The sequence below is a fragment of the Exserohilum turcica genome, assembly GCF_000359705.1.
Source record: "Exserohilum turcica Et28A unplaced genomic scaffold SETTUscaffold_4, whole genome shotgun sequence".
NCBI lineage: Eukaryota > Fungi > Ascomycota > Dothideomycetes > Pleosporales > Pleosporaceae > Exserohilum > Exserohilum turcicum.
In genome coordinates, this window is record NW_007360247.1 from 2,029,259 (window position 1) to 2,051,768 (window position 22,510).

General features: G+C 54.1%; 9 protein-coding genes across 9 annotated transcripts; 3 read left to right on the top strand and 6 right to left on the bottom strand.

The window, feature by feature from the left end:
• Positions 1-955: 955 nt before the first annotated feature.
• On the bottom strand, positions 956-2,467 carry SETTUDRAFT_21597 (uncharacterized protein; the record flags this gene model as incomplete). Its single annotated transcript, XM_008029849.1, has 2 exons — positions 956-2,001; positions 2,050-2,467. The coding sequence occupies 2 exons, from the start codon at positions 2,465-2,467 to the stop codon at positions 956-958; spliced, it is 1,464 nt and encodes a 487-aa protein (XP_008028040.1).
• A 1,581-nt stretch (positions 2,468-4,048) lies between these two features.
• SETTUDRAFT_92519 (glycoside hydrolase family 43 protein) lies at positions 4,049-6,301 on the top strand (the record flags this gene model as incomplete). Its single annotated transcript, XM_008030399.1, has 2 exons — positions 4,049-4,776; positions 4,837-6,301. The coding sequence occupies 2 exons, from the start codon at positions 4,049-4,051 to the stop codon at positions 6,299-6,301; spliced, it is 2,193 nt and encodes a 730-aa protein (XP_008028590.1).
• A 1,291-nt stretch (positions 6,302-7,592) lies between these two features.
• Positions 7,593-8,967, bottom strand: SETTUDRAFT_164459 (uncharacterized protein). The gene is made up of 2 exons (XM_008030400.1): positions 8,721-8,967; positions 7,593-8,638 (listed from the first exon to the last, which is right to left on the bottom strand). The coding sequence occupies exons 1-2, from the start codon at positions 8,762-8,764 to the stop codon at positions 7,828-7,830; spliced, it is 855 nt and encodes a 284-aa protein (XP_008028591.1). The 5' UTR covers positions 8,765-8,967; the 3' UTR covers positions 7,593-7,827.
• Positions 8,968-9,379: 412 nt separating this feature from the next.
• SETTUDRAFT_93750 (uncharacterized protein) lies at positions 9,380-9,946 on the top strand (the record flags this gene model as incomplete). The annotated part of the gene is made up of 2 exons (XM_008030401.1): positions 9,380-9,697; positions 9,764-9,946. 2 exons carry the CDS (start codon positions 9,380-9,382, stop codon positions 9,944-9,946), a joined length of 501 nt encoding a protein of 166 aa, XP_008028592.1.
• Positions 9,947-10,439: 493 nt separating this feature from the next.
• Positions 10,440-14,740, bottom strand: SETTUDRAFT_155522 (uncharacterized protein; the record flags this gene model as incomplete). The annotated part of the gene is made up of 8 exons (XM_008030402.1): positions 10,440-10,621; positions 10,700-12,237; positions 12,284-12,466; positions 12,513-12,623; positions 12,669-12,998; positions 13,045-14,315; positions 14,367-14,439; positions 14,502-14,740. The coding sequence occupies 8 exons, from the start codon at positions 14,738-14,740 to the stop codon at positions 10,440-10,442; spliced, it is 3,927 nt and encodes a 1,308-aa protein (XP_008028593.1).
• A 678-nt stretch (positions 14,741-15,418) lies between these two features.
• SETTUDRAFT_139154 (uncharacterized protein) lies at positions 15,419-16,785 on the bottom strand (the record flags this gene model as incomplete). Its single annotated transcript, XM_008030403.1, has 2 exons — positions 15,419-16,684; positions 16,748-16,785. 2 exons carry the CDS (start codon positions 16,783-16,785, stop codon positions 15,664-15,666), a joined length of 1,059 nt encoding a protein of 352 aa, XP_008028594.1. The 3' UTR covers positions 15,419-15,663.
• Positions 16,786-17,249: 464 nt separating this feature from the next.
• On the bottom strand, positions 17,250-17,982 carry SETTUDRAFT_164460 (uncharacterized protein). Its single transcript, XM_008030404.1, has 2 exons — positions 17,705-17,982; positions 17,250-17,481 (listed from the first exon to the last, which is right to left on the bottom strand). Exons 1-2 carry the CDS (start codon positions 17,843-17,845, stop codon positions 17,347-17,349), a joined length of 276 nt encoding a protein of 91 aa, XP_008028595.1. The 5' UTR covers positions 17,846-17,982; the 3' UTR covers positions 17,250-17,346.
• Positions 17,983-18,754: 772 nt separating this feature from the next.
• Positions 18,755-19,661, top strand: SETTUDRAFT_92640 (uncharacterized protein; the record flags this gene model as incomplete). Its single annotated transcript, XM_008030405.1, has 3 exons — positions 18,755-18,827; positions 18,880-19,540; positions 19,604-19,661. Coding segments are annotated over 3 exons (792 nt in total), but the record flags the coding sequence as incomplete, so codon positions are not given.
• A 381-nt stretch (positions 19,662-20,042) lies between these two features.
• Positions 20,043-21,959, bottom strand: SETTUDRAFT_92344 (uncharacterized protein; the record flags this gene model as incomplete). Its single annotated transcript, XM_008030406.1, has 2 exons — positions 20,043-20,791; positions 20,855-21,959. 2 exons carry the CDS (start codon positions 21,957-21,959, stop codon positions 20,043-20,045), a joined length of 1,854 nt encoding a protein of 617 aa, XP_008028597.1.
• Between the last annotated feature and the right edge of the window lie 551 nt (positions 21,960-22,510).

The following is a 22,510-nucleotide window of genomic DNA, read 5'->3' on the forward strand; positions in this document are numbered from 1 at the left end:
CTGGGCCTAGGCTCTCTTGTCTCTGTTCTAGCACTTGGGCTTCGATAGTATCGCTTTCTGGTGGCATTCTGTTGCTGGGTTCTCTTATTACTAAGCAGAGTGGTCTGTGTGTTTTTGTTTTGTGTGTGAGACGTGTCTTAACTATCTGCTCTTATAGCTTATAGCTCTATAGCGCGCACGCTGCACGTCTTAAAACTTGCTGTAATTAGTTTCTTGTAAGGGATTTGTATATATTTAACAAAAATTACACCTATTCTAGAAAACTTGACGTTGGTGTTGTGTATATGAATCTTAGCTTTGTTATGCTAATCAAGTATTGTGTGTTCTTCTCCTTTAGCGCCGTGTGCCTTGGTAGGAAAACTCGAAATACGGGCTCCTTTGTACGCCAACATTTTCCTGGACGATGCCTTTATTTTTTTCACTCCTGGAACAAACATGGGTCTCGCATGCCCCAGTCGGCGTCTGCCCTGTCGCCCATGTAGGCTTCCTTTCTGGATGCACTGCCCTGATTCGCAAACAGCGTTTCTCGCGGGCGTTCAAGATAGTCCAAGAATAAGGGATGCTGGATCCATTGCTCTCTCTATCTCAATATCAACTCTAGCACTGGGCAGACTTGGGACTAGATTTCGCTTGTTGTGGTTGAGCTTCGTACGTGGTGTTGGAATCATGCATTTAGGTTCAATGTTTTCCGACTGTCTTGGAGATACTGAGTATATGATGTTATCCTAGAGGCGCGCTTGGTGAGTATGCAGCTGAGAGCGTTGTTGTCATTGTCACTGCAAGATTATTTGCTGTATCGGACCAGAATACAAAGTAAATTTCGATGATATTTATCCTGTTTTGCCTTTTAGATATGAAACCGGTTTTTGATTCCTAGTGCTTAGATTCATTATATTACTCATACTCAGACAGTTCGTAGCTATCGTACAAAAAAAGCGACGTCAACTCCTTTTTTCTACTTTCCAGGCTCTGCGTCCACTGGTATCCAAGCCGTTCCCTGTGCATTCAGCAGCTCAGTGACTTTATCCATGTCTACGCCCAACGCCTTGGCAAGGTACTTGGGCATATCGGTGTTGTCCCAGCCCCCAGCCATATCCAGGACCAGGCGGTCCCCCATTTCGCCAGCTGCGTAGCCGTAAAGCGTGGTATCGACACCTGTATGTCCACCAGTCGACCACTCGAGTTTTGCACGAGCATTCAGTAGATCCGAGAGGGCTTGGGCGAAATTCTCGGCTGCAAGTAAAGTCTCAATCTCGGGATCCGAAACAGCGGCAAGACCATACGCAGGAAGAATGTCGCTGACGAGAAAGGCCCTCGAGTCCGTGCCGTTGTACTTGCTCCATACATCGCTGAGATACTCGGCCGAGTGCTTTCCAGGCTGGAGGACTAGCGGATCGTATCCAGATGGAATTGTGATACCGCCCGTCTCGTGGTCAGCAACAGCGAGGAACGCAGTATCGGGGTGCTCGTCAATCCATTTCATGACAATTTCAGTCACCTTGTTAAACTCGAGCACATCATGCAGATGGGCAACGGCGTCGTGAGCATGCGACGAGTGGTCGATACGCGACGCCTCAATCATCATCATGTAGCCCTTCTCGGTGGACTGGGTAGCGCGTGACAGCGAGTTTAGCGCCGTTTGCGTCATTTCTGATAACGAGGGCTCGCGCACATGGGGGCTTTGCTGTTGGCGGTCAATTTCGTAGCTGAGATCGCCGTCCTTGAAGAGGCCGACGTAGGGGAGCTGGATGGCGCCAAGGCCCAACTCGAGAGCGTCGAAACCCGCGCGGTCACGTGCGGTGTAGTACCCCTTTGACTTTGCGTAAGCAAAGAGGTCGATGTTGTCAGTTCGGCAGGAACCGGTTTCGTTTTGTGGCTGGAAGTCGCAGCGGCCGCCACCGAGCATCAGGTCTACGCTGATGTTAAGAGGGTGGCTGTAGCCGATTTGCTGCTCGGCTATCTTGCCCAGCGAGTTGCGGGTAGCAGCGTGGGAAAAGAATGCTAGTGTTGTTAGTACTGAATGGGGTTTTAGTCTGAGTGCAGACTTACAGGCAGGGGTCGCATGACTAATGGGTGAAGTCACGACAAGGCCGGTGAGATAGCCAGCCAGCTTTGCGGCTTCCATGATGGATCCAACTGGCGTGCCGTCAGGCAAGAGTCCAACGACTCCATTGTTGGTCTTGTGGCCGGTTGCAAGGGCGGTTCCGGCAGCGCTCGAATCAGTCACCAGGTTGTTGGCAGACTGGGTATGGGTGTTTCCAATGACGGCTGCATCAAGGGGAAGAGATTTGATCCTTGGTGCTCGAGCGGTGGAGTCGCCATTTACCATCGACAAGTACGTTCGGACGAGAGTCTGGGAGACAGGGCCCATGCCATCTGGGACGACAAAGATGAAGTTCCTAGGCTCGATGGCGGCTAGTGTTGCTTGTGCCAAGGATATAACTGTAAGAGCTGCTGAGGTGCGCATGATGTGCGATGATTGCAATATCGAATTCAAGCACAGAAAAGGGAGACTGGGACTGAGGACGGGTTCACTGAAGAGTCAAACGCGTGGCTACGGTACTTGAGCCTCGAGAGAGGAGAAATTTATAGTCATTCAGTCTTTTCGTACCTACCTAGTATGGTGTTCTTAGCAGGGAAGATTCATTGTATATTGAGGACAAGCACTCGAACCGCTGGCGTGGTAGAGACTTGAGTCTTGGACCTGCCTCATAATGCAAAGATGGAATAGGTCCTCGGAAGGGGACTGCGACTCTCATATCGACCTGTTTGATGCCTCAAAGGCTCAGAGAACGTGCACCAGCCCCTGGAGCTTGGTCCATAGGGCATTTCCTTTCTTTCCCAGACTCGCATGGCTTTTTTGAACGCTGTTGAGCGGTAAGAGTGTCGACTTGATGCGTTGTAGGCGACGGCACGAAGATTCCCTACCATGCCGGACAATGGAGCGTCTGGGTCTTTTCTAGAGCGGCAGCCACTAAGAGGAGTCGAAGCACTCACGTTCCGGTCCGAGCCAAAATTTAGCCTGCATGCCGAGCTTTTTCCGCCTCTTTGCCAGAATTGCCAAGGACTTGGTGATGGGAACATGCTGATAAAGGAATTCCGCCTCTGCGCGACATCAACACATGCTATGCACGTGGGAGTCGCACCCGTTATCAACACCCGGTCCAAACGCTCGACATGCTCCTCTGCTCGTCCGTGAAGCAGCCAAGGTCCGTAGTCGCTCCGTTAGGCCATGGCGTCATTGTGTAGTGTTGGTCCAGTCCACACTCTGGAAGCCCCAGCCACTGACACAGAGCCGCTAGGTTGTAATACCGGTCTCTCCTACAGAACCACTAGGTCGCACTATCGGCCTCTGTTATCAGTAACAAGACCGTAGCTTCCAGGTCCATGGCAGTAGGTCAGTGTCAGCGCTTTGCCCAATGTGGTGTATTTCCAGGCGCAAGCAGACTGCCGAGGCTTCGGCGGCATTGGAGGGTACCGCCGACTGGCTGGGGGCGTGAAGGTGGTAAAGTAACGCATTATGTAACGCTCCCGGGCAGCAGTGCGGAAAACAAGCTGTGGGTGGAGAATGGAGATGCTTTGGGGAGTTCAGCGTCCGGGTGGCTATTTTTCCGCATCGCCAAGCCATTTAGCGCGGCACCCCGCAAAAGCCGTTGCAGCGTGACCTGGACACGGCGTCATCGCCATTCGCCCGCGCGCTGCTGTTGCGAGCACGCACTATAGATGGCCCGAGATGGCGACGAGTATGGGGAATGCTCCGCTCTGGCCTAGCTGTTCGTGGCCATGATGCTCTGCACATGCCGTCTACGGAGACACCCGCTCAGGCATAACGGTCCACTGGCTGCTGCGCATTCGTGGATATTCTCCACCCCTGTGCGGCATACGAGATGCTCGTGTCTGGTAGGTATCACTTCCGGTGGTTGTAGTCACAAAGGACCGGCTGGGTATCGCTTCCACATGGGCGGTGGTATATTATGAGGCTATTTGATGCCTTGCACGTACCGCTCTTGAGACGGCCTTGCTTCGTCCCTACCTCCCACTGCCGGCCATGCGTCCCTTCTACCTCCCCATCTACGCATGGGGTCTGTGGTCCACAGCCTCTGCACAATCAGGTGCTGCCAACTCGCGGGCCCTGCAGGCTCTGAGTAGTATTACAATCACCAACCTTGGAGACGTACGCGGAAACATCAACCTGCCAAACACATCGGGCGACTTCAAAGTCACCTGGACAAGCAGCAACCCATCAGTCATATCGAAAGATGGCATCGTAAAGCGACAGAGTTTCACAACCGCGGTCAGCCTCACAGCCGTCATAGACCAAGATGGAGTGACTTCGAACCGCACCTTCAACGCCAATGTGCGCCAAGCGGTTGCACTCGACCCGTTCCAAGGCTACGCCTTTGCCTACTTCACAGGCAACTCCATAGCCGGCGAGAAAATCTACATGGCAGCCAGCCAGGGCAACGACGCCCTGAAATGGAAAGAGTTGAATGGCGGACAGCCCGTCCTGGCCTCGACTCTCGGCACAAAGGGACTCCGTGATCCTTTTGTCATCCGATCACCCGAGGGCGACAGGTTTTTCCTGCTCGCCACTGATCTCTCCATTGGATCCGGCACTTCGTGGGGCGACTCAGTTCGATTCGGCAGTCTCTACCTCGAGGTGTGGGAATCCAACGACCTCCAGACTTGGTCAAAGCAGCGCCATGTCAAGGTTTCTCCTTCGACGGCTGGAAACACATGGGCTCCCGAGGCCTACTACGACACTGACCTGGGCTCGTACGTAGTCTTCTGGGCTTCTTCGCTGTATGCCGCGAGCGACGTCAACCGCACTGGAAGCACATACCACCGCATGCTCTACGTGACCACGCGAGACTTTGTCACGTTCAGCGAACCCAAAATCTGGCAGGACGCTGGCATGTCGCGCATCGACACCACCGTCATAAAGGACGGAAACACCTTCTACCGCTTCACCAAGGACGAGGGAGGCACAGGCACCAAGTGTGCGGACATTATCGAGGAAAGCTCATCATCTCTTCTCGCTCCTGTCAGCTCCTGGTCCCAGGTTGCCGTGTGCATTGGCCGTAACGCTGGAACCAGCGCCGTTGAGGGCCCGACTGTGTTCAAGGCAAACCCAGGCGACGTGAACGGTCAGAAGTTCTACCTCTTTGTCGACGAGTACGGTGGCCGTGGATACATTCCACTGGAGAGCCAGAGTTTGTCAAAGCCAACCTGGAAAGTCTCATCTTCCTACTCTCTGCCGCGTAGCCCACGCCACGGAACCGTGATTCCTGTCACAGCCAAGGAGCTCGCTGGTTTAAATTCGGCATTAGGACGCCGTGGAGCGCCAGTCGCTGTCCGTGAGCGCACTCGTCTGCGCCCCCGAACCGGAAGCCCCGTACTCAAAGGGCTGTATGCGGACCCCAACATTGCAGTCTTTGGCGACACCTACTACATCTACGCCACGACCGACGGATTCGCCGGCTGGGGCGGCCAAGTCTTCTACGTCTGGAAATCGCGCGATCTATCTTCGTGGACGCGATCCGAGAAGCCTTTCTTGACGCTGAACGGCACCGATGGAAACGTCCCTTGGGCAACTGGCAACGCGTGGGCTCCCACCATCATCGAGCGCGGAGGCAAATACTACTTCTACTTTAGCGGCCAGAACTCCAAGTACAACCGCAAGACCATTGGTGTTGCCGTCGCCTCCTCCCCCGACGGCCCCTTCACCGCGCAACCCGAAGCCATGATCCTCAACAACGAGGCCATCACCACGGGGCAAGCCATCGACCCCGCCGTCTTCCGCGACCCGACAACCGGCAAATACTACATCTTCTGGGGCAACGGCACACCCGCTCTGTACGCCGAACTCGCCGACGACATGGTCTCCCTCAAGAGCGGAACAACGCGCGCCATCAGCGGACTCACCTCCTTCCGCGAAGGCATCTTCGTCAACTACCGCAAGGGGCTCTTCCACCTCACCTACTCGATCGACGACACGGGCTCGGAGAACTACCGCGTCGGCTACGCCACCTCGACCAGCGTCGACGGGCCCTGGACCTACCGCGGCGTCATCCTGCAGAAAAACGCCACCCTCGGTATCCTGGCTACGGGCCACAGCTCCATCGTCAACGTCCCGCGTACAGACGACTGGTACATTGCGTACCACCGCTTTGCCATTCCCAATGGCGACGGTACGCATCGCGAAACGACGATTGATCGCGTATACTTTGATGACAAGGGGTTTATCAAGCCTGTCGTTCCTACGCTGACGAGTGTAGAGCCGGAGGTTGTGCCCAAGTAGGTGTGAGAGGTGGATTTGGGGTGTTACTTGGTTCTTGCATGATTATGATGATGATTGCGATGAGAAAGAAGAAGAAGAAGAAGAAGAAGAAGAAGAAGAAGAAGAAGAAGAAGTATATAAGGAGGGTAATGAAATCACGAAATATAGCTATCAAGTTCGTATATGATTGGTTTGCATTGTTCGGATATGGAAGATTTAGTCTCGGGTGTATATAGTTACTATCATGACCATGGTCATTATTTTATTCTTCTTCCTGAATTCCTTATTCTTGCTTTGGATTTCTCTGTCAGAGACATGTAATCTCATTCCGTTGTATCTCCATTGACCATTATCGCATTTCGTCTTATGTCATGTCATCTAAGTACCTACGACACCAGGACACCAGCGCTTGTCTTGAGCTTCGATAAATCACGCCTTTTTCCCTTTCTCTCCCTTGATACTCACGTTCCCTCCCTTGACTCCACTTTCGTCCACTCAATCCATCACTCAACCATCTAACCATCCAACACCACAGTTTTACAACCCCCCCATAAACCCTTCTTCTTCTTCTTATTCTTCTTCTTCTTCTTCTTCTTCTTTCTCAAAATGAACACCACCTATACCCAGTTAGTACTACTACCGCAGCGAAGTAAGCACCATACCCATATCATTATCACAACATGCGTAGAGCAAACATAATACATAACATAAAGCCGGGTACGTAGAAACGAGAGAACAAGTGAAACAAATGAAAAAAAAATAAAGAGAAGAAAGGCTGAGTAGGCCAAAAAAAAGACATTTACTCAGCTGTAAAGAATTAATTTTTTTTCTTTTTTTCTCTAAATTTGTGGAAAACTACTGATACAAAAAAAATAAAACACTGATGACATGTAGAATAAAGAGGTAGTAGCCAAGAAGTGAAGAAAGGGGAAGTGAATAAAAAAAAATTATTCAAATTTCATACCCCTGGGTGTACGGATTTCTCTAGCTATTCATCCATATATAAATATATATATATATATATATCCATCCTACATACACACACCGTGTTAATTACCCACACCCACTCGATGCAAGACTATATACATATCATGCTTCTCCAAAGACATAAGAAAAAACACCCTTCCCACCTCCCACCCCGTGATTCAGCATATCATCTTTTCCCCTCTAGCTACAAATGAGCCGCGTCTATTTTCAAAATCCGCCCCCCCTCCCAAAAAAAAACTGCATGACTCCTTGATCATTTCACAGACTACATGCATTGAGCTAAGTTTTTTCTTAACTTGGACTTTATCAATTGTAATTGCTTTGTCGTACATAAAGATGGAATGCGAAAACGCATAAAAAGCATCTAATCCCCTCCTTCCTCACTTGAATCATTATTACGGTATTTACATTTAAGACAAAAAAAAAACTCGACATGCCTGATGTCCCATGTACATTTCAATCATTCCATCTCATCTCATCTCATCACAACACAACACAAGCCCAGGCGCATCCCTCTAGGTGGATACCAAGCCTCGCCTGGATTAAACAAGTCTTCCTGTCTACCCAAGCCTCGGTCTCTCCCACGCCTGACCATCATTCATCTCAATGCCCGCCGTAACACCGGCGTGACCCAATTTCTCCATGCCCCAATCCACCTCTGGATGGATAGGACTCCGAAGTTCTTTTTCCCTACCCAGACCTTCAACACCGGCGGGCCCATCGCCCCAGACGAGGTACTGGGCCGCGAGACCCAAATCGCAGCATGCCTGGAAGATGCCGCAGGCCTTGAACGCCCAAGGAACCTCGCCATTACTGCTAGCGAAGAAAAACCACATCTTGAAGGTATCGCCAATGACCCAATTGACAATGACGCTGGGACGGAAGCCCTTGCAACCCTTGCGCTGGTGATTTGCCAGCAGCTGCGGCAGCGGTAGCGTCGCCTCGATTGTCAATGCAATGCCGCCCAGCAAATCCGTGTACGGGATAAATATAGTCGTGGAGCTCATGAGCAGATGCAGGAGCAGCAGGCCGCCGGCGAAATACGTGATAAAGGTCCAGTAGGGGCGAGGGGCGCGCCACTGCCAAAAGTCGTAGGGCCGGTTCGACGGCTCCTTGTGCTGAAACGGCAGATGCGACGGCGGCGGGCGATGCGTCAGTGCAACGTGCAGCAGCAGGAGGTGGACGCAAATCATCAGTAGGGCCTGGATCAGCAGCGAGGTGCTAAAGTGTGCGCCGAACCAGTAGTATACTTTGAGGATGCTGGCGACGAGCATGATGAGCGGAATATCGAGGGAGAAGCCGGCCGAGCTGCGCGCGCGGTGCATCGAGTAGATTTGGTCGCCATAACTGGTGACGGGGCTGGTTGCTATGCTGGAAGGGGGTTTTACAGGCGTTAGATACGTAGGAACAAGACAGAGCGAGAGAGAGAGAGAAGGTAGTTCAGGTCGCGTACAAGATGGGAGCAATGTTCCTTACTATGGCGCTGACAAAGAACATGGTCGGCGTCTCTGTATGACCGCTTGTCTGGGTCGTTTGTCGGTTGTCGTATGTCGGGCGAAATGCGCAATAATAAGGTTTCACCGGTATCCCTCGGAACGGGCGCAGGCGCAGTCGGAATCACACACACGGCCCCCCTTGTAAACGACAACGCCCCGACACAACGTCACTTCCGTTGCTTTCCGTTCTTCTTCTTCTTCTTTTGAAATAAAAAAAGGCATGTGCAGACCACCGAACGCTGCAAACAAGACGCGGGGGATGGAAGAAGCAGAAAAAAAGAACAACAAACAAGCGTATGTAGGCGCAAGCAAAATGAACGCAAAAAACAACGAAGATCGGGGTTTTGAGCGAGAAACAGTAAACAAGAGGGAGAGCGAGAAAGAAAGAAAGGGAGAACAAGAATTCCATGAGCAGGCCCACCGATCTGTCTTTGCATTAGCGGGCCGGGGCGGTCAGCCTTACCGATCAAGATTTCGCATTCTCCATGCCGATAAGCTTTTGTGTCTTATCGCCGCCGCCTGCGTCATCACATGACCCGCCTTGTCTTACTTACCATTACTTACGCCCAGCCATAAGCAGTCTCGAAAAACGCTTGCTAAGGTTCCAATTGCGAGAATGTCGCACACAGCCTTCTTCTACGGCACGCTGATGGCGCCGCCCGTCCTGCACCGCGTCATCTGGGGCTCGACGACGCCGCCCACGCCCGCCCACGCCTCACTGCTGCACATCCGCCCCGCCATCCTGCACGCGCACCGGCGGCACAAGGTGCGGAATGCGGATTACCCTGCTATTCTGCCCTCGTCGCCGTCGGCTTCTGTGCGCGGAACACTGGTGCAGGGATTGACCGACGGCGATATCTGGCGGCTTGATATCTTCGAGGGGCACGAGTATGCGCGGCGAAGAGTGAGAGTGCGGCCGTTGGTGCAAGCGCAGGTGGAGGAGGGCCAGGCTGGGGGGAAAAATGGCGGGGAAGGTGGCATGGGCGATTTGGCGCAAAAGGAGGAGGATAATGTCGAGAGCGAGGAGGAGGTCGAGGCAGAGACGTACATCTGGGTTGCAGGCGCACACAGACTCGAGGCGGAGGAATGGGATTTCGCAGAGTTTGTGAGGGACAAGATGAAGCGGTGGGTTGGGGGAGCGGTGGCAGAGAGGGATGAGGGGTTTCAGGGTAAGGGCAGCTGACTAGTGTGGTACCGGACCCTTCCTTTGCTACTCAAAGGAGGGGGGCTTGGGGAAAAGATGGCAGTGCTAATCTTTCACAGACGTCGACGATGCAGTGGCCGCTTTGGACGATCCTACAGGCGGACGCGGTGCCAATGGAACCATCTCACGACAATTGGGCGAAGGAGGCCAGACAAACGCCAAGATACTAGAGAGTGCAGTGTGAAATGAGCTTGTTGGCATACAGTTACATCTCACCCTGACATGATTACACAGAGTACTCAAGGTATATCTCCCCTTCCTCCTTGACAGGGGCGACTCGCCAATATATAGGAAAAAGCGTCACAAGATTGCCGACCCGTTGGTATATGCAGCAGGAACGCCATCGCCATGCTAGTGAGTGTATGAATGTAGTTGAAGAAAAAGTAGAAAAACGACAAAGTGCGAGACAATTTCCCACTCCATACTGGCCATCTCTCCAGGCATCGCTCCGCAAAAGACCTCTGTGCTTAATTCATCCTGTCGGACTCCTCCTTCTAGGCTCTGGGGTTTCTCTGACGCTATCACTCTCCCCTTGATCCAGTTGCATCTGGTCCGTCGATTGTGAGATTGCATCCACTGAATCATGGCCATGATTCACCGCGCCACGTGGCCCACGATTTCGGCTGTCAACTCGGGATGACGGACGAGGGATTTCTTCAAATGACGGTGAATCCCGAAGAGTCTGCATCCTTCTCTGCAAATGCGGTGATAGCTTCCCATGTGCAAGCGGACGTTGCACATGGCGACTTGGCACAGGACCCACAGCTTCCATCTCTTGTGAATCCTCAATCTCTATAGGCATGTTGCGCGCGCTACCCTCCCCCCAGCTGTGCGGGAATAAGGCCTGTGTTCCTGAATTGCCGTTCCGATTCTGGCCTCGCGGCGGACTGAAAAATGATCTCTTCGCATTTGGTAATCCCCTCGCATGGTCGTCATCGTCATGTCTTTGCCGCTTGCTAAGCGTGGGTGAGCGTGGTGCAGGTTTGTTCCATAGATTGGCACCAGTTTGGTCGTTGTCGATTGACCCAGGATACTGCGAGGCTCTACTAGCTATATGGACCTCGGGACTGTGTCTTCTTGGTGCCTGGTTAAAAGGTTGAGCACCAAAGGATTTCTCGACAGGAGACCTTACTATTGGTGGTGAGTCGGATATTTTCATTACACGTCCCCATGGCGAATCCTCGTTGGCGGGTGTGTGTTCCTTGTGAAGCTCAAGCGGGGAACCTAGTTCGAGTTGGAAAGATGATACAGGCAACTGACCTTGTACTGGAGTTTCATCCTGAGCGTGGTCTCCATGTTCATCATTTGACTTCAAACTCGGAGACTTTTCAGATGAGACGTGGCCAGCAAGTGAAGGCGCGCCATCAAGTTGGGTAGTTTGCTGTGCAGTCGAACCTGGCAACACTTTTGGTTTCGCCGGCTCCTTGTTGGTCTTTTTCTGGTCCTTTCTTGCTTCCTCTTGCTGATTGTAGCAATCAAAGATTATGTCTCGTATCTTGTGCCTCATCTCCGAAGGCTTCAGCTCTGGCCAGTCTTCTTTGGCTGACATTGACCCGGTCAGTAGTTTGTGCATGAATTCCTCCGGGTTCTGAAAAAACTTTTCGACGTATCCCAGTAAGTAGACACCGCAGTCGCTCCAGTTGTTTTGCATCGGGATCTGAGAGCTTTTCGGATAGTACCCGTTCTCTTTGATGACGGCTTCCATACCCCGCTTGCTTTTGCCTTCTGCAGCTATCCAGTCTTTGAGGGTACGAACTGCCCCGCTACGGGACATTCCCCCCAGAGAGTCTAGTACAACAACGACAGGCTGTTCGGGGTCTCTTCTGGAAAAGGCCTTGCGTTTGGTCTTATTCTTTGTAAGTGATGCACCCTGGACTAGTTGATCTTGAATCGTGGGATTTGCATCGGCGGTTGCCTCAAGGTCTTCTAAAATATCATCTTTCGTCTCGAGAGACATTGCATCAGCTTCATCAGCCCGGGCACTTGGCTGAGTCCCTCCAGTATCATCACGGTCGATTAGAGATATCGTCTCTTCGAAGAGATTGGCGTCCTCCTCTTGTTGGCTCGGTACGTCTTTGTCTTCTGCAGGTAGCCTTGAATCTGGGGCAGAAGGCAGCGTCGTACAATCTTCAATGTCACTTGCTGTGGCTGGATTGACCGAAGATTCAGACGGCTCTTGTGTGCGAGAACGTGGGGCTTCAAAGTCTTCCAGTACAGGCTTGCGTTGGATGCTCGAGACATTGCAAATAATTGCCAAGTACCAATGGGCCCTGGGAGAGGTCAGTGGATATCTTTGTGAGATGCAATTTGACGTACTGCGATTCATTAATGGGCACGATAATGTAGTCGTAACCGAAGATGTCGATCTTGGATGTCCATCGCTCAACGGCCTTGTAGTTCATTGATTTGCGGCCAGCATTTTCCGTGAGTCGGGTGAAGAAGTACGTATTGAAGAAGTAAACTTTGTCTGCGGGAACCTTGAGCTTCTTGAACAGATAGCTCCATCGAGTTAGTATTTGCCCTGGCCGGAGTACCGATAACGTACATCATGTAGAAGTTGATTAGACTGTCATTCAAGAATTCTTCTTCGTCCAGGCGTGGTAGATCATCGAAATGCACAATGGCACGCTGGCGGCCTTCCCCATACTCCAAGGTCCTAAATCTGATCAGAAAAACGATATAGTCGGGTCTTGGTATTTACCTGGCCCACCGTCGTCCCAGTCCTGTATCGATTGAGTATTTGGACACTTCGGAGATTTCGGTATCATCCTCAAAGACATGAGTAGGTGCAGATGATCTCAAGCGAGACGAACGAGTCGACGACGTGGTTCTAGTGCTTGTTTTAGAGGTAGAGCCATCTTCGGCTCCTTTCCCAGAATTCTTCGTTCCATTCCATGGCGATTTCTCTGCCGATTTGGGAATCGTATGATCGGCCATTGCACCTTGTACTGTATTACTCGAGGGTTCAGCCGCACTTATCTTGTTGTTTCTTGGCGGTAAAGCTGTTGCGAATAGTTGGCGCATATAGTCACTGCAACCATGTTAGTATTTGACTAGACATGTGCTAGGACCCTTACCCTGTTTTGATTTTAACTCTCCCATTCGTTGTCAAGCGCGCTGCGTATGTGTCGCGGAATTTCACAAAGTCAAGCGAGCTGCGAAACTGAAGGTCGAAGATGCCAACATTGCCATCTACAACCCTGGGCCCATTCAAACGGATACGACTTGTCTCGTCTGCTTGCACCTTATTGATACGTTGGGAATCGATTAACATTACTGTCTCATAGCCCTCTGCACCGTACTTTTGGACGCGCCATCCATTTGGATCGCTTCGCAGAACCAAAGTTGCGTGGCCATCCCCCATTAAGGGGCCGGCCTCGTGACAGTCATGTGATCTTGCGAAAGACAGCGGCCAACTACTGTCATCTTTACCGGGTCCATGTCGTTTATCGCCACCATTTGCAACTTTTTTTAGTTTGGACGGAGACCGCGTCCGCTTCCTCGCAGTAGTAGGCGAGAATGCAAGCTCATCCGCACTGTCGCTGTCCTCTTTCCGGTCTACTCGTTTCGGCACGGGTCGATGCTGGGTGCGAAGGTTTGCGCTGCCGGAAATTGAGAGAATGCTGGCGCGTGGTGGTTCTGTTGTCGATTCGTTGATACGGGCATCAGGGAAAGCCGCAGACGTGACCGATTGCCCTGTGTATCCATGCTGCTCATGCTCTGTGGCTCGATGACTGCTTTCGCCTTGTTTGAAGCTCCGTAGTATGGATTGGCGACCCGCAGACATAGAGCCGCTGCCGAAAGGTGAATTCGGTTGAGGAGCTTGACGTTTGCCGGAGCTTGATCGTCTGGGCTTTTTCTGGGAAGTCCTAAGGAGACAGTCGACTTCGCGGAACTCGCTTGCGACTTGCGATGGTCTAAAGTCTGCCCCAGTACTTTCACTTCCGATACTCAATCGCGACTGCGAGGACCTGGCGGAGAGTGATTTTTCATGGGATGTCCCTGTTGGCGTAGTGATACCAGACCGAGTCCCTGCCAACATTGTGTCATCTTCGTCATCATCCAGATTTATGACATGCTCAGTCTTTCTTCGTTTGCCAGATGTAGGTGTCCCAGTCCGTTGATTTTCCTCGTCTCGTGATGGTATATGGCGAGTTGGTGACGTAGGCGCTTTGCTTCGTTTGCTTTGTTGGAATTCGGAGTAGGCTCTCTCGCCTGGACCTCTCGTTTGGCCTATCAGAGAAGGACGAGGACGGTCATTTTTGCCATAGGTCGTATGCTTTCGATGCGGCGTACAAGCGGGGTTGGTGAGCGTATCAAGTGGCTTGTATCCCCTGTTCGCAGCCGGCTCCAAAGCATCAGCATAAGGGTTTATAAGCATGGCTGTCTACAAACATACCTTGGAGTTCATGTTCTGCGACTTGTTCATCCAACTTGACGGATCAGGAATTAGGACTGCGTCTGCAGGGACACTATCCCACCGTCAGCCCTTTCTTCTTTCTACATCTTTCCCATATATGGCGAGGTGATTTACCGGAAATCGCCAATTAAGCGCTTCTCGTCGTTGCTCACAGTATGCCTCGACAACCGGTGGAGGTAAGTATCGGGCCTTTTGTCCGCGCGTTGAGACGGACTCCGTGGTTCTGTGGGCGAAGACAGGTCTATAACATCGGGCGTAGGCTTTGAGGCGGACGGTAAATTCCGACGCAAGGGAAGCGGAGGCGAGTCGAAACTCGGCGACTGGGCAGGGGCATCGTTTGCCTGTAGCGACATGGTGTTAGCTCGCAGAAGCGACAGGTTCGGCCACCAGTACGAATGGTCGTAGTAGGGTCCGGAACGGTCGACGGGTCTGTAAAGAAAAGTGCGCGTACGTCTGTGTTTGTGACGCCCTCGGTGATCGTAGCTTTCAGGCCATGAAATAACCTAGAAATCATTGGTGTAGCATTGCGGTGGCAAGGCGGCAGGTGGAGTCATTATTGGGTGAGTATGGGAAGGGTCAAGATGGGCGAGGGAAACGCACGAAGCGCATGCGCGCACCGTGGGGCATGTGGAAGTGAAGTTGCGCCAGCCAGTGAGTCGCGATGACGTCCGTGCGCCGTGTCTCGACATGGGCGCGGCTGCGAGTGCAAAACCTGTGTAATTTGGGGTTTCGGAGCCATCACGTCAGCATAGTATATTTTCTTTTTGTAAGCAGGTGGGTCGTTTTCATAAATGTCGGATGCAAATCCAGGCTTCTTGACAAAAGTCATGCAGAAAATCACTTGCAGCTCACTTGTAGCATCGGCTCATTGGAACAGAGCGCACCAGTCATGTGCGCATCAGTATAGTATTATCTTTCATAGTCACGGGGCTACGCGACACGTATCTGTGATACTGGCTTCGGAAAGAAGCTGAGCAAAACCTTGCAATGCCAACTATGCTGTGACATTTTGCATAGTGGTAGCATGGTGTGCAATGGACGCATCAGCGAATGGCTGATATGATCGCCCAGGTATTTTTTACACGCAAGCGGAGCCTGCACTAAAATTCCACATCCAGCCAGGACATGGCATTCCTGTCGCTGGCCCTCGATTATGGTGCCTAGAAGCATTTGTGGGTCCAAGACTGTAGGTGTATCTGCGAAAACAGCATGGGAGCGTGTGGCCCAAGTGCCGAGCTTGGAAACAAGTCGTTAGCTCGGGAGCTCAAGGAGTGATTTAGGATCCAGCTGGTGGTTTCTCTTCTGTCGAAGTCACCCTCCGCTTCTCCATAAGATTCTTTTCGTGGCGGGCCTGGTCAATAGCCGAGCGCTGCGCAATGCTGTCGTCATGGCTCCGCCACACTATGTTGGTGCCCTCGGGCAGTTTGAGGACGCGCCTAATGGTATCCCGGATCTTGACGTTCTTTACTCCGTCACTCTTAGTCCAGATGCTAAAGACGTCCTCGCCGCTTCGGACACTCAAGACAAAGCCGCAGAATTCGTCGCCAGCGTCCAAGAACTGATCGCCCACGAGAGCGAGCAAGAGGTCTTCCCAGTAACGGTCCGCGACGCCCTTTTTCAGGCGCATGATCCATTTTCCACCTCGCTTGTTCTCGTCGTCCTCCCATACCGGCCGTATGCCTTGTTTGAAGACATGGTAGTCGGACACGGAGGGCAGACTCGAGGGCCGCTTGAGGTGGGAGAAGACTCGCCAAAACTCCTGAGCAGTACTGAACCTGCACAGCGGGACAATCGACTTTTCATAGTCGACGTTCTTGGCTGTGGGCGGGCGGTACCAGACGGCCCAAGTGTACTTGAGCGGCCACGGCGCGTTGAAATCTGGCGGTGCCGACGGGCTCGCCGCGTTTTCTGGTATTGAGGTTGTGGATGTCGTCTCTTTTCGTATGCTGTTGACCACCTTGCTCACGGGCTTGTCCTTCTTCTCAGAGGGTGTTGTGGGTGCCGGAGACGACATGGCTGCAGCTTTGAAGTCGAAGGCGGTGCCGGGCGTCTTGGGCGTCTTCGCGGCGGAGCCAAACGAGGCAAAAGCGCCCGAGCCCAGGCCAAAGGCAGACGAGCCGCCAGTGGTTGGCGACGCGAGGCCGCCCGGTGTCAATGGGGGGATGGCGTTGAAGGGATTGCGGCCGCCGTGCGACGAGTCGCCACCAAAGCGTTTGGTGGCCGAGACGGTGCGCTGGTGTGGTTCGGATTTGTCGTTAGGTTCGGAATGCGACATGGAGAGCGAGAGTTTGCTGGTGCTATTGGGGGGGTTGCGGGTCAGTTGGAGTGGAAGCGAGGATGCGGGGGTCATGCGAGCCTACTTGGAGCGCCGAGTCCAGAGGTTGTCCCTGTTGTCCATTGGCAGCAGTAGCAAGTGGGTAAATAATACAATAGAAGAAGGGTATGGTATCCAAGGCTGGGTGGGCGTGGCGCGGGAACAAGGGATGGACGAGCTGGGCGGGCAGAGGGCAGAGGGCCAATGTGCGCGGGCGGCGTGCGGGGTGGAAATTGCAAGAGGGCGGGCGTGGTGGCGGCGAAGAGCGGACGGGCGGTATGGATGATGTGATGGTACAATTGGGGAGTGGAGAAGACGGAGAGTGTGGGAGTGCGGTGCGTGGTGCGGGTGGGATGTGTGGTATGCGAATGCCGGATAGTGGAGCGGATTGAGAAAACGTTTGAGAGGTTAGCACTTGCAGCTCAGGCGCGCGCCTTGCGCGGCAACGAGGGCGGGGCTTAGTCAGCAGCCGAGCCCGCCAGGCTCTGCGTTCTTCTTCGAGCGCGCGCCCGCGCCCCTCCTCGCCTCCTTCTTCACAACACCGGCCTCGGACTTCGAAATCTCTGCCAGCTCGACGCTTTTTCCCCACGCAGCTGGCAACTCGGACACCGGCCCAGAGCGAGCCATCCTCTTCTAAAACCATCATCACGAGGGACGCTTCGGCGGCTTCCATGATGCGGTGATGACCTGAAAGCAGGGACATAATTCTGTCACGCGCGACGCGTCAGGACGGGGGGGAGCTGTCGCAGTGACAGCCTCCCATTTTTCCATTTTATCTTTGTATGTGTGCGATCCTGATTTTTGCGCGCGACGGCCGGGGATGAGGGTCCTGTGGGACCACTTCTGGTAGTCTGAGTCTCAGCCAGATGTACACTATCGCTGCGGCGATTTCTTGGTTGAGCATGAAGCTCCAAGGCAAAGTCTGACACGGCGCCTGCTGCGGTTGTGTGTGTGTAGCCCGGGGGGGGGGACGAGAGAGACGGCGTGCTAACTGGGGGCGCAGACACTCGGCGACGGCACGGCATGGGCGTGGGCAGCGCGTCTCCTGAGGGGGCGAGTGCATGGGCTGGTGCCCGGCCATGGCGGGTGACAGAAGACGTAGTGGTAACCTGACCGCCAGGCGCCGCTGTAGCCCTGCGCCCATGGTGTATATCAAAGTTAAAAAAGATAGTCTATTGCTGTAGAATGGGATGGCGTGCAGGGCAGTCAGCCAGCATCTCGCCAGCTGCCCGCCCATGTGCATGCGTATGCGTATGATTTGCATGTGATGCCCAAGGCCACGGCCGCGAGTGCGAGTACAGGCAGCCCAAGTGTTGGGCATTGATAGGCCCGCGTGCGGATCCCAGCAGTGGCATGGTGGTGGTGATAGTCATGGTAGTGGTGGTGGTGGTGGTGGTGGTGGTGGCCCGCCCCAGTGTTTTGTTTCCGCGATTGCGATGGCGATTGCAAGGGGGCCTGCTGCGCGCCACGCGGTGTTGGTGTTCGGCGTGTGCCTCGGGGCCTGGCGATGGTCTTGCTGAGCCTGAGCTGGTGTTCTGGCGATGCGATGCGATGCGGTGCGGTGCGGTGCGAGCAGCGAGTGGCGCGGCCACAGCCGCAGCTGTCAGGCATGGCAAAGCCGGCGCGCATCACGCAACCTGCAAGCTACTGCTACCACTGCAACCGCGTTACGCTGCGCCCAGCTTACGGCGGAAGCAGATGGTCTAGCTATAGTATACTTATGTCCAGGTAGCCCTGCCGCTCCTTGCACCTGCATCGCTCCCCCCATCCGTGAGCGGGGTGAAGCAAGGTACCGCCGACGTCATCGCTCCGCCCGTTCACCAGGCCAACGCACCCCCACCACGCCCGCTGCGAAGCCCTCGACTGCGCTTGCCCCGAGCCACTGTCGTGCGCCTGCCTGCTGCTGTCCTACAAAGCTCCCCTGTCCCCGCCCGCCTCTTTGCTTTTCCCACACGCACACACAACCATACGCAACCACACATACACCCGCACCCCATCTCCGCTCGCACGTGCCTGCATCGCATCGCATCTCTGCACACTACACACATCTCCCAGCTCCGCCCGCACAATGACGGCGCACTCGCCCCAGCTGCACTCGCCCAGCGCGCATCCCGAGCGGCCCAAGGGTCGGTCGGCCGCTTGCCCCCCCGCATGCACGCACCCAGCTAACTCGCCCAGGCATCCTCAAAAACTCCTCGTCGTACCGCTCAAATTCGCACACTTCGCCCACGCGCGATCTGCCGCCTGCCACCAGCCCCATCTCGGAGCGCCCCCAGCTGGGCCGTGAGCTGTCGGAAAAGGAAATAGTCCTCGAGAACACGCTGCGCAATGCGGGCGCCCACCGACGCTCCTCGTCCAACCCCCGCGGCGTGCCCTCGCGCCGTCAATCGGGCGCAGACCCCGCCGACGACATTAGCCCACAGCTCAAGTGGGACGAGGCCAACCTCTACCTCAACGAGCAGAACCGCGACAGCACCATGAAGATTGACGAGCCAAAGACCCCCTACGCCAAGCAATACGACCCTGCCGAGGACGAGGAGGAGATCGAGATGCTCAATCCCCAAGAGCTCAAGGTCGACGAGCTAGACCAAGCTAAGCGGAAGCCGAAAATCGATGACATCCCCGAGTTCGACCTAGGCCAGCCCGAGCTGCAGACGCGCCACTCCCACACCCCCGATAGCGAGAAACGAGTCATTGTCGAGGAGGGCATGGACACGGACGAGGGCTATCACGGCGAGCTGCTCCCAAATGCGACGCAAGAGGAAAAAGATAAGCACCGCAAATTCGAAGAGCTACGCAAGAAGCACTACGAGATGAAAAACGTCAAAGATCTCCTCGGGTGAGTGGCCTTTCTTTTCTTTTTCCGCAAGACCGAAGCCAAGATGAGCTAACGGACACCTAGTCACCCCGAGGATGCAGACGAAGACGAGGAAATGCCCACGCGACCCAATGGTCCATAGCCGCTCCCTGGCTACGTTGTATGATCTGAAATTTTGCGGCATTATGACGGAGTTAATAGGTTCCAGCTTGACATTGACGTTGACGAAGGCTTGGGGGTATATCATTTCCATAGTCGATCAAGTGAGTACGCGTGACGAATATGAGGGTCGTTTTTTGCTTCTCCCAGCCCATGACCCTTGAAGTGACGCTGACACTGCACTTGGTCGTCATTTTGTTTACGTACGAAGTTTGTTGATGTGAATAACTGTAAGGGGGGGTATAATGACCATTTGAAGCTAATTTATATTGTAATTACCATGACGCAATACACCAATATGTTACAAGAAAAGCGACCGAGAAAGAGAAAGAGAGAGAGAGAGACAAAACAAAATAAGTCCTGCTCATCTAAACTCCTTGTCGACGCTCTCAAAGTTCTCCAAGAAGCTCTGGAAGGTAAACACACCCAGTCCTGGATCCAAGCTGCCCGTCGTCGCCCGGATGCTATGCATGCTCAACTGCGGGATACCGCAGTCAATAGCCCGGATGCCCGTCGCAGCACTCAGCATAGGTCCCACGGTGCCTCCGCTGCGGCTGTCGTTCCGAATCTGGAACACCTGCAGCTTGGGATCCATCTTGCGCATGCCCACGTCGCGGTCGACGCAGCGCTGCAGGATAGCCGTAGAGACGGCATCCGTCGTCATGTGGGCATTCGAGTCAGCGGAGACAGCGGGCCCGACATTGAGGCGCGGCGAGTGATTTTCAAGGTATGCATTTAGGAAATTGGGGTTGACGGCGTGGATGACGTCGCTGGAGACGAGGAACGAGTTTGCATAGGTTCTGCTGAGGGTGCTGCTGGTTTTGCCGCTGGGCGCGAATTCCTCGGCTATGCGCTCCATGACGCTGGGTAGGAAGTTGCCGTGGGCACCCTGGCGCAGCAGAGATCCGACTTCCTCGTCGTCGAAGAGGGCCACCATGCGGATCTGCGATGAAGCTGCGAGCGTGGGCGCAGAGTTGAGTAGTGCTTGGACGGCCGCCCATGAACACAGCTTGTCGTCGATGCGGCCGGCGAAAATGAACTCTTTATCGAGGCCGCCGGTGCGTGCGGGCTGCGTGTCGAAGAGCTCGAGTTCCCAGTTTACGATGCTTGAATCTGGCAGGGGGTTAGCCATGGGGGGTTGTCAAAGGTGGGGGAGAGGGGGTTGAAGTCACGTACAGTTGGTGATGCCAAGCTCGTTCGAGATGGCCTTGACGAGTCTGTCGGGCTGGGTAGAGACAAAGGTGCCCTCTCCGCCCAGCACGCTGGCCTTGAACTCTTCTCCCGTCTCGCCTGATGAAGAAGAAGCCAGATCGCTGTTGTCCAGACCGATAATCGGTACCATCTGTGTTTCCTTGTTGAAGGGGCCGTTGGCAGCAGAGCCAAAGTGCGGCGCCAAAGTCGGTATTTTGGCAATGGGCCAGTCCAGCTTGACCAGCTTGGTGACAATCTTATCGCCTTCCCTGACGAGCACCCTGCCGCCGATACCAAGGTCGCGATCCCACCAGGTATCGCTCAGTGCGCCAGCGTACGGCGCAACGCCGAGCTGCACATAGCCGGCCTTGGTGCGCAGCTTGGGAATGGGTTTGAGCTTTGCCGTCAAGGCGTCAATGTGTCCTGCGACGATTGCTGCTCCGTTTCCGGATGCATACTTGTCTCCGATGGCAAAAGCAATGAGCGATGTGCCGTTGCGCTCGACGTAGTATTTGCCTCCGGCCTGCAGATCCCATGCATCCCGCTCAGACAGCTTCTTGTATCCGTCCTTTTCGAGGTCCTGGGCAACAGCGTCGACAGCGTGGAAGATGGTAGGGTTGTTCGTAATGTAGTCGGTAAAGGGCTTGGTGTAGCGCGCTGGATCCTCCTTGGTACGCGCAGGAACTGGGATCCAACAGTGAGACGGCACAGGACGAGGAGCCTGGATTTCCGGCTGGACCTGCTGGACCGGCTGGACCGGCTCAGCAGGCACCTCTGGGATCTTGGGGGGTACAGGCGGCGGGTTCTGGGGCCTCGCTGGCTGTGGATAGTCGTCGTAAACATCGATCAAGTCGGGGTATGCCCCTGCGACGCTGTGGCGGTGGCTAAGATCTGGTACTTCCTCTCGGCCCCTCCATGCTCGCGTCGAAACATTTCTATCCAGGCGCTGCCTGTGTGTCAGAGCCGCGGTCGTATGTGCGCGTCCTAGTACAACAGAGGATGAAGGGCGCAGCGGGCGGGGCGGTGACGGGTCCGAATAGAGGTCAGCATTCGAAGCCGCCTTACGCAGGGCGGGCGCGTTTCTCGTCATGTTCGTAGTATCGTGTCGTTTCAAGCTGTAGTTGCGGTGTACCTAAAGTAGAGGGAATGGGGAAGAGGAAGGCTGCAGTGGAGGCTGAGGTGTTATGGTAGTACAGCTCAAGCTACCTGCATACGCCACGCGTGAGGCGGAGCCCTTCCTAATCGGGAAAGCTCCCGAGCACATCGCCGCAGCCGCAGCTCTCGGCCCCATCGGATCCACTCAAGTCTTCCAGCTCGACAATCGGCCTCTACCCTTGCCATTGCCTGGCCATCGTCTAGTCACATTATCGAGCTCTTCAAAAGACAAACCACGTACATACATCTACAGCTTCCAGCCCCTATCTTGGAACTGCATCTGGTCAGCAGACAAGGGCCGAGGTAAGGGGAACATGAGACGCGGGCACACACACACCAACTTTTAAGCAGAAATCTTTCATCAAAACTCGTCAATTTTCTATCAGATATAGGGGTAACACGTCGCGAGAAACCGATTTACGCCACCTCTAATGTGTGCAGCCCTCTCGTTGAGGTGCTAGAGGGGGTATTGTCGGTATTCTTGCG

Bases quoted from the DNA above. Each gene is read 5' to 3' on its own strand.
- SETTUDRAFT_164459 (XM_008030400.1), bottom strand. From the start codon at position 8,764: ATGTTCTTTGTCAGCGCCATAGTAAGGAACATTGCTCCCATCTT. The intron at 8,639-8,720 runs GTACGCGACCTG...ACCCCCTTCCAG, and splicing joins AGGAACATTGCTCCCATCTT to CATAGCAACCAGCCCCGTCA.
- SETTUDRAFT_164460 (XM_008030404.1), bottom strand. From the start codon at position 17,845: ATGGGCGCAGGGCTACAGCGGCGCCTGGCGGTCAGGTTACCACTACGT. The intron at 17,482-17,704 runs CTGCGCCCCCAG...TCGCACACATAC, and splicing joins GCCGTGCCGTCGCCGAGTGT to AAAGATAAAATGGAAAAATG.